At 35.0% G+C, this 10,116-nt stretch overlaps 1 protein-coding gene across 2 annotated transcripts in view; it reads left to right on the top strand.

Moving 5' to 3' along the window:
* The first annotated feature begins 3,465 nt into the window (after positions 1–3,465).
* LOC129760991 (serine-rich adhesin for platelets-like) overlaps positions 3,466–10,116 on the top strand; it is an 80,128-nt gene continuing 73,477 nt past the window's right edge. Inside the window, exons 1-2 of one of the 2 annotated variants that reach the window (XM_055758692.1) lie at positions 3,466–6,470; positions 6,556–7,179. In XM_055758692.1, coding sequence (XP_055614667.1) covers positions 6,609–7,179 — 571 coding nt within the window. In that variant the 5' untranslated portion in view covers positions 3,466–6,470; positions 6,556–6,608. Of the gene's footprint in view, positions 7,180–10,116 lie in introns of both variants that reach the window. The other variant, XM_055758691.1, reaches the window with a different exon arrangement.

Below are 10,116 nucleotides of genomic sequence, written 5' to 3'. Positions count from 1 at the left end.
GTTCCGATTTTGTCAGCTCCCGATTATGTCTACCCCCGATTTTGTCTATCCCCGATTTTGTCAGCATTTTATCCCGATTTTGTCAGCCTTTGAATTTAGTTGAAATTTTCTGCTTTTGAACTAAAATTCCCAGTCATTTAACACTGTATGTTTTTTGGAGGTTGTCCTGACTCACGTAGAGGACCACCCATTAACCACTTGGTATTTTGAGGGTTGGGGGTGATTGAAGGTTCATAAGAGTTTTCATTGATGACGAATGGAAGGAGGTTTAAAGTTGATCACATTTCGATCACATGGTTTATGGATAGTCCTTAGGGATCATCCATAAACCACGTAGACTTCAGGGGGGAGGGTAGGGGGGGGGGGGTTTGGCCAAAGTCTACGCTCCATACAAATTTTCGAAATTTTATATGGACAAAAGTATACAAAAGGGGAAAGGGGGAGGTCTGAAATGACCAAAAATCAGTCTACGTGGTTTATGGATAGTTATAATATATGTTTTTGAAAGTTAAATAACATTTGAAAATATTCGAAAAAAAACAATAAATTTTACTAAGCTTTAATTTAAAATAAACGAAGCCCTAGGTGACTTTTTTGTGGAAAAAATCAATCAATATTTTTAAACTTACAACTTAAAAATATAAAAAATGCGCGAGTTTGCGCGAGTTTTTTCTTTTGCAGGTGATTACACTGAGTAACAAAAAAATTAGAATTAGACTAATATTGACGCCCTGAGTCCGAAAATGACCATGGTTTTGTTCAATTAGGTCAGGGTATTAGAATACTGTATCTCAAAAAGTTGACCTGATACAGCAAAATCAATGTGATATTCTAACTCAGGACACAAAAATTAGTCTAAATCAGCTGAGAAACCCCAGACTATTTTTTGGCTGTCACCCAGTGTTATTGAGGTTATCAATTTTCAAATGATATCAAACATTTGGCCGAGACTTGCTGGGAACATAAACAAAAACGCTAATTTGTAAAAAAAACAACGTTTAAAACAAAAAAATAATAGAAGAATTTTCAAAGCACTGCGTACTGTCTCTATAGTCATCGAATTTTGTCTATTATACTTAAAATTATTAAACATCCCTCCATTGAAGTTTTTCATTTCAAATTTTCATTTTTAGTCACTTAAGAAAGTTTTATTTATTGACATAACATAGTCGCGCTGATTCAACGATTTGTAGAAAAGTTCTATCTAATAAAAATACTACAGTTTTGACAGCTGCAACAGCTTATAAACAAATCAGATGTCAAAAAACTGACCGGTACATGGTGCTAAATTTATTCCAGAACCAAATAAACATTGACATAAAAGTAACCAATGAAATTCAAATTTTGAGTTTTGACCAGGTTTTTGAGTAAAATACTCCTGTGTGCGGCGGATTGAAGCAGAAAGTGGTTGTTGAATATTGACACCTAATCATGAAGCATTTCTGTAATGTTGGCAGCAGTGAGCTGTCAACACGTGCTGATAGGTACAAGATGTATTAAGTTAAAGTGATCTAACTTATGTGATCAAGAAATTCAGCTGTTTTGTAATTGAATATCAATCCTTCAGCTACGCACCAACGGTTTTTCAAATGGTATGTACACAATATATTGCATGAAGGGTGTTTGTAAACAATCACTTAGGGTTGAGTTCTTGAACAGGTTCTCCATTTTGCTATTTGCAAGACCTTTCATTTGACGCCTCAAGAACCCAAATCGGTCAAGCGGTCATCAAGAAACGTGTGTGAAATTATTCTGTAACATACACACAAACATACGCACACATACACACATACAGACATGTTCCGATCTCGACGAACTGTGTCGAATGGTAAATGACCTCCGGGCCTCGGATCGAAGTTGTTTTTTCAAGCGACATGTACATAACCTTCTTTGTAAGAAAGGTAAAAAATTAGGAAAAGGGGTTAATGTCACCCCTTATCACGGTATTGACATCAAATATCGAAATAACAAGTAGACGGACAATTATCAAATCAAAATTGAAATTATTTTCAAGAATTTTTTTTTCCCGATTTTGTCAGGTACCCTGTTTTGTCAGCCCTAAATTCAAGATGGGGCTGACAAAATCGGAACAATACTGTAAAATTAAAAATTTTATAAAATTAAAAGTGAAAATAAAATTAAAAATGAAAATAAAATTAAAAATGAAAAAAAAAATTAAAAATGCAAAACAAATGAAATTAAAAATTAAAAAATAGAAGAAAAAGGAAAAATGAGGGAAAAATTGAAAAAGGAACACAAAATTTAAAATAAAAAAAAATAAACGAAAATGATTAAAAATTTAAAAAAATTAAATAAGAATTAGAATAGTGAAAATATGAAAAAAATCTTTGAAAATTACAAAATATCGAATAAAACAAAACGAAAAGAAGTTTTAAAATGTGTATTACAAAATACAAATAAATAGAATTAAAAACGGAAATAAATGAAGAATTATTGAAAACTAAAATTTAAAAAAAAAATAGTTGTTCATAAATAATAAATGAAAATTAAATAGAAAATGAAAAAATAAAGTCAAAATTAAAAATTGCCAAAAATATTAATCTGAAAAAATAGAAATAAATGTGAAAATGAAATTATGTCCCAAAATTTTTTTAAAAAATATGTAAAAAAAGGAAATGAAAAAATAATAAATAAAAAAATAGTTTTGAAACAAATTAAAATTTAAAAACTAAAGTTAATGAAAAAAACATTAAAATTAAAAAAAAAAGATATAGATAATAAAATGAAAAAAAAAATTAAAAAAAAAAGAAAAAAAAATATTAAAAAAAGAAAAAAAAAAGAAAAAAAAAGAAAAAAAAAGAAAAAAAAAAGAAAAAAAAAGAAAAAAAAAGAAAAAAAAATATAAAAAAAAGAAAAAAATATAAAAAAAAGAAAAAAATATAAAAAAAAGAAAAAAAATATAAAAAAAAGAAAAAAAATATAAAAAAAAGAAAAAAAAAATATAAAAAAAAGAAAAAAAATATAAAAAAAAGAAAAAAAATATAAAAAAAAGAAAAAAAATATAAAAAAAAAGAAAAAAAAATATAAAAAAAAGAAAAAAAATATAAAAAAAAGAAAAAAAAAATATAAAAAAAAGAAAAAAAAAAAAAAATTTAAAAAAAAATATAAAAAAATGTAAAAAAATAATAAAAAAATTTAAAAAAATAATGAAAAAATTTAAAAAAATATAGAAAATATTGATTAACACGGAAAAAAATAAATCTTAAAAAAGTTATTTAAAAAAAATATTGGAAGAAAAAAAAAATAATAAGACGAATAAAAAATAAGTTCATAAAAAGGAAAAACAAAAATTAAAATTAAAATAAATAAAAAAAACAAATAGAAATAGAAATTAAAAAAAGAACTAACAGTTTATGAAAAACATAAAAAAAGATAAACATATTATAAAATTTCATGCATAAATGATACAAATTGATTAATAAAAAGAAATTTTATAATATGTTTGTGTGTGTTCGTTTTTGAAGTATGGTTCTCTTCATATATTTGCGGATTCAGATTTCAATTGTTTAAAAATATCTCAAACATGACGTGATAACAAACCCCGTGTCGAAATTTTTCGCTTCAATATTTTTCTTATCACATTTGGTTTTTTTTTTATTATTTATTCCAATTTTATCTTCAGATGCGATTCGGTTGCATGCCAATGCACCGGTCAAATTTGTGCACCATGCAATCGCCAAAAATAAACAGACGCACGCTGCCGAACGACGACGACGACGACGACAACGGCGCATACTCACATATTTTTCACGAATCCACTCACACACAGTTAAACTCTCAAACGACGTGATCTGCTACTATCAACCAGTCGGAAAATTAATTTCTATCGGGCGTGTAAACAAAGCACAGTTCCGCTGCCGTCGCCAACGGCGCACAATCCCGGGCAAAATTCTCGCACCACGACGACAACGACGTCGAAAACGACGCCGGCCTCGTGTAGTATTTTTCCGGTGTTGGTAGTGTGCAACAACTTCACGGCGACCGACGGACGTCGGTTGGCTGATGTTGTTAATGATGACGATGACGCATTCATAAGCAAAAACGCACGCCGCGTCCCATCTATGACCTTGCCATTCAAAATCGGGGTTTCTCCTCTCTCTGTCTCTCTCTCGTCTTGTTGTATCGCATCGCATGGCTTGCTTCGGTTAGGTGCTGCTGCTTTCTTTTCGTTCGTCTGGTCTGAATGTTAATTGCCGTCGTGTGCTCTCTCTCTCGGTTGTATTTTTTGCATGCTCTCTCGTGTTTCATTCGGTTCGATTTTGGCGCATGGTCGATCGCTCACGAAAAAAAAAGTGTTGACTGAGAGCACGCGGTTGTTGCACTAATACCGATGCACCATTGTTTGTTTTTGCTTTGCTTCAGCGATTTGCCTTCGGTGGTTTGATTTTGTTTTTATACCTATATGTGTTTTTTTCCTTTGAAATATACTCTTCGTTTTTTTGTGCAAGATGAAAGAAATTAGTGCACACTGCACAGTCTTTATTATTATTGCTTGGCTCTGCTCGCTACGAAAAACTCTCTTTGTTCTCGGTTTCTGCTGCTAGTTTGTTGTAGAAATTGCTCATTGAAAATACGCTGATAGAAGCGCTTTTTATCGTATGATTTTATACAATTTCTGCAGACGAAGGTGATTTTTGACCAACTGTTTGTTCCGCTTGCGCTCTTCTTATTTTTTTTTTCTTTCAACGAAGTTTTTACAATTTCAACTACTTCAGGATCAATGAGTCCAATACAGTCTTAAAGCAAGAGAGTGCGTGTGTGCCGATATGCTACGAAAACAAATACGCGTAGTTTTTTTTTATCAAAGAAAAATTACGCACAGTAAGAAACCGGTTTTTCTGTTGTCGTGGTCTCACTAATACCCGAAGTGCGTAAAGTTATTACTCTCATTCTCATTCCCGTCGTGAGGGTGCGTCGCGTCCAGTTTGTTCTTGGTGGAAGTATGTGTGTTTTATGCTTCGCGCAATCTTAATTATTTTTAATTGATGATTCGACGTTGATGTTTTTTTTCGTGGGTCTGTTTGCTACTTTGAACGGAAATTCACGGACAATAAAGTGTCATGCGATGGTGATTACCAAAAGGAAGATAAACGGCCAAACTCAAGCAGTTCAGAAATGAGGTTGGCTTCAAGCTTTAACTTCGAATGTACAAACAACTTGAGGAAGAAATTATTCTAATGAGCGTCTCGGTGGGAGTTGAACAACGTTGAAGGCACACAAAAAATGCGAAAAGCTTCCACCGAAGCCGTTTGTTTAAGCTTGAGTAGATAGCGGACGATCGGGTGCGTGAATAGATAATTATATACGGTTCCTCGGTTCCGACGCGTTTTTTTACGCACGTTTAAGTTCGTACATAGAAAACTTCTTCGTCGAGCGTCAGTCAGAAGTGGTATGTAGTTCTTCAACGTTGGGGTATTCGTGAAGGACGTACGTGGCTCAATTTTGAAAGGAGGTTGAACGAAGAAATTTTTTCGCATTCATTGAAAAACTAGTTTATGCTTGACAGTCATGTGTCTTGCCTAAATTTAACCGATTGTTTTTCAGATTTGTCACTTAATGTGACAAAAAAAAACATTTTTTTTAAGAATTATTAAGTTGAATCAGAAGAAAAAAAAATCCCCGGAAATTTTCCTCCCATTCCCGAAGAATAGCCGAAGAAACCCTAAATCAGCCGGTATCAAACTAATACCATCAAACAGCGCGTGGTGTGGCGATACGTGTGAATCTCCGAATCGTCGTCGCCCGTATCGTAGGGAATCGGCAATCATATGGTCAATTTCGTGTTTTACTGTTTCCATGCAATCGTCATTGATGATCAGCAGAGAAAAAGTGTGAAAGAGAATGAGCGCAAGAGAATCGACTGGAATGGAACCTTCATAATTTGAAACCTGCGCATTTTCGCCGTCTTTTGTTATCTCGCTCTTATTTCACTCAGCACGTTCTCGTCATTCTATTTACACCGTTTACTTGTATTGGTACTTTGGTCCGGCGATTCTGTCGGCTCTCATTCGCTCACGTGTGCATTTCTTTACTGATCCGTGTGTTTGTTATTTAACTTTTTTTTTCGTTGAGACAAGTATTGTAACTATTCAGGGAAAATACGTTGAATTATATACCTGGTTTACTTTTCAATCATTGTAGGCTCGAGAATTACTGACTGTTAAAACGCTATTTTATTCTTCTTGACGTTCTACATCAAAAGCTGACAAAAAAGTTCTCAGCAGATCTCTCTCTCGTACAACTACATACAAACAACGAGAGGGAAGCACGATCCATTCCATTCAATATTCATGCGATGGGTCCATTTAGTCGACCTGTTGACGTTGATCCGGTAATATGCTCGATCTTCTACATTCATACCGCGATATGTTCTGAGTCCGTTTTGAGTTTTTTTTTAGTCGACAGAAACAAGTGAATCCCGTTACTTTTCCGACGAATAAAGAAAAAAAGTAAAACATAGCCACCTCACCATAGAACCGATAATTTGTTGGCATATTCTGATCAAACTTCTTTCTCCCCTTTTTTTTGTTGCAGATCTCGCTTCCAGATCCAGAGTGATTGGTTTTTCGGTTTCGTAACTCTGAACTATGGTTTCGGGTCTAGATACTTTGTTGCAGGCGGCTCGGTTTCTGGAGTTGCAGGACCAACAGCAGCAACCGCCCGCAATCCATCGCCTCAGCAGTGATGTCTCGATCATCCCGACCAATAGTAGCCAGCTGAACAACCCGGGTAGTGCCAGTTCAAGTGTACATACAACGTCGAACAACAGCAGTGTTAGCAGCAGTAGTAGTGCCGGTAGCAATAGTTCCATTAGTTTTATCCCTAGCAGTACTAGCATAAGTGAAAGTCGTTTCCTGCCGCCGATCGGCAAGATCAGCAATGGTACGGTGATTCTGACGGCGGCGTCAGTGGTGCCGCAGCAACAGAATGGCAGTTCGCCGGCGCGAATCCTGTCACCTTCCAACGGTGGCGTCAGTGTGACCGGTTTGGTGCCGCAGGGCACCACCGCCTATCTGACGACCCCGACGTCAACTTCGCCTCGGCATCATCAGCAGAATGGGACGTCGATCGTTCCGATCATTGGCGGCAGTGGCTCCCGGAAGCGGACCATCAGCAGCGCCAGCAGCCATAGCTCTTCCGGCGGAGTATACGGAAAAGGTGAGTCCTTGTTTGAAGCTTATTCTAGCCTAGAACTCTTCGAGGTGTTGCACAAAGTTGATGTTTGAGTTAAATTGAGCAACTTTTTCGAACAAACCATATCTCTAATTGGCTTCGGTAAAAAGTTTGATTTTGGCGCCACCTTATGGAGCAAAACGGAACTTATCTATCCAAACAAAAAGATGCCACTCATTTGATAGAGAAACTTTGCCGAAGATACTAGACGGCTAAAATTTATCCTCTATCTTACAGAAGGTGATGAACATATACCTGTCATTCATAAACCACTAAGTGCCGTAGGGTAACATTTTGAGTCCAATAATGTTCATCGATACCAAAATTGGTTAAAATTTGGATTGCTTATTACAACACGCTTTGCAAAATGTTTCTACCGTTGAATTACATTGCTAAAACCACGTGAATTCATCAAAATCGTTGAAAATGACGTCTCTGATTTACTAGTATGCCTTTTGGTTTATAAAAAAGTACCAGATATATTCCAGATGGTGATGAATTTCGAAAATTTCAATCCCTCTCCCTTTTTAATTTTAATTTCTTTCTGGAGCATCAATAAGACACAATTAGCCAATATCGTTAACATGAAAAAGCTTATGAAAGAATATCAGTTCAGGAACGGTAAATTATTGTGATTCATTCGATCAGATTGATCAAGATTAAAAAAAATTGAAATATTTTTAGGATAAGGAAATTTAATCCAAATATTTTTCGTGTTGCATTCTCATCGAACTTTTATTTTTTCGGAAGAACGATCAACTCTTGATGATATCTGGTTTCAACGTTGTCCGATGTCCGTTGAAATCAGGTTTCTTTTGGGTCGCCTATATTCGATTTTATGTACATCACACTTCAATTGAAACCATATTTGTTGTGCCACCGAGTGTGTATATCGCGTCAAGTCAAGAGCAAACCTTAAATGCGTTCTCCGAGACTACAATACACTAACTTTGTTCGTTCTTTCGCTTTGATATCAATTCCTTTGGAGTGTTTGCATTATATCATGCCCCGCATTCAAGTAGTTGATGATTGTTTTTTTCTTTAATACATACCATTTTTTGTATTCTACTTCATTTTATATTCTTTGGAAGAATTTTATTTTTTTTCTGTTTCCTTTTCTCTCGAACAAAGACTTTTGATAAATATACATCTACAGAGCTACCTTAGAAAAAAATACAAAAACAAACAAAAACATTTTTCATTGAGCACGTGCGTTCACGTGCTCTCACCACTACTGAGAAACATTCGGTATTTATCACGCTCTCATTCATCGGCGCGCGCTCTCTCTCTCATTCTTTGCAATACTCTCTTTTTACACATTCTTTTTCACTCGTTTTCGCTCAGTGTCAGTGTCATTGAGCCGAATGAACCGAAACTGGAAACCGGTCCGGACCGAGTCCGAGAATGAGTGCAATACAGATTTTTTTTCGTATTTATTTTTTCCTATCTCATCGCATCGTTGTACCCGGCCTTCTCGTCGTCGCATCAGCTGAGGGTATCGAATCGAATGGGGGTTAGTCATCCATCCGTCCAGTTGGGCGTCCGCGTCGTCGTCGTCGTCGGAAGAAAACGAGTTTTGCTGTGCTCGTTGAGAGACTGACTTGCCCTCGGAAATGGAAAATGATTGCAAAATCAGTCCGGTTTGAACCGTTTGTGTGAGTGTGGGTACTTTTTTTTGGAAAATGGGAGAATTACACAAATTGAAAAGTTGGTGAATTTACGGGAAAACTCATTCCCCTTTTTCTTGATTTTATGTTTTCAATTCTCTTTTTTCTTTAAGAATTGAAGAGAAAAAAAAAATGAAAACAATTGTTTTGACTGGGTGATGATTAATCTCGGAACACACTCACACCAAAGTCCAAAAAAAAAAAACAAATATAATTGGAGTAGGGAAGATGGAGAGAGCTCCCTTCAACAAAAGTACATAAGGTAAATCGGTCGCAGCAGAACTGGTTTCCGTTTTTTTATTTTCTTTTCTTTTCGTTTTGTTGTATTTTGCACAAGTCGTGTCATTATTTTTATTTTCGATTGCTGCTTGCTCTGCTCCTGTTTCTGCGCACCCTTCCGCTGATTTTCGTTGTATTGGTGACACCGTGAGAGGATTCGCATACAATCGAAAGCGTGAGAAAACATGAGTTGATCACACACAGTAGGGGAGCAAAGAGAATGAGCAAGGGATTATTATTTTTCCGTGTAGATTCTTCCCATTCAGTTATCAGTTGGCATCTCGCTTCTGATGGGAGAGGTTCTCTCAAGTGTGGGAATAATTGAAAAACTTTGTCCTCTCTATCGAAAGATTTGTTTCAATTTTTGAAAGTTGAATCGTTAGTCATCGAGTTGTTTTTTCTACAAGCTCATCGTCTTGTCTTCAAATAATAAAATGTTTAACTTTCTGTTAATACTTTTTAAGTTTTTCAGAATAACTGTATTCTGAGTAACAATTTCAACAACTTATATTCATTAAAACATTACATTAGAAAGGAATTAAAATAAAAAAGGAAGCGGGATTGAAATTTTCAAAATTCATCACCATCTAGAAAATTTTGGGGTTTCTTTCCAAACCGAAAGGTATACTTGTAAATCAGAGACGTCATTTTCAACGGTTTTGATGAATTCTCGTGGCATTGGCATTGTAATCCCACGGTAGAAACACTGCTAAGCGTGTTCCAATAAGTAGTCCAAATTTTAACCAATTTTGGTATTTATGAACATTACTGGACTCAACAGGTTACCCTACTGCACTTGGTGGGTCATGAATGACAGGTATATGTTCATCATCTGCTGTAAGATAGAGAATCAATTTAAGCCTTCTACTATCTTCGGCAAAGTTTCTCAATCAAATGAGTGGCTTCTTTCAGTTTGGTCATTTTGATGGAATAAATTTTTGTAAACTCTACGATTTCTATCTTTTTATCGATTTTT

Source organism: Uranotaenia lowii, unplaced genomic scaffold (assembly GCF_029784155.1).
Source record: "Uranotaenia lowii strain MFRU-FL unplaced genomic scaffold, ASM2978415v1 HiC_scaffold_95, whole genome shotgun sequence".
Lineage (NCBI taxonomy): Eukaryota > Metazoa > Arthropoda > Insecta > Diptera > Culicidae > Uranotaenia > Uranotaenia lowii.
The sequence above is the reverse complement of the archived record's forward strand: the minus strand, read 5'-3'. Positions and strand labels throughout refer to the sequence as shown.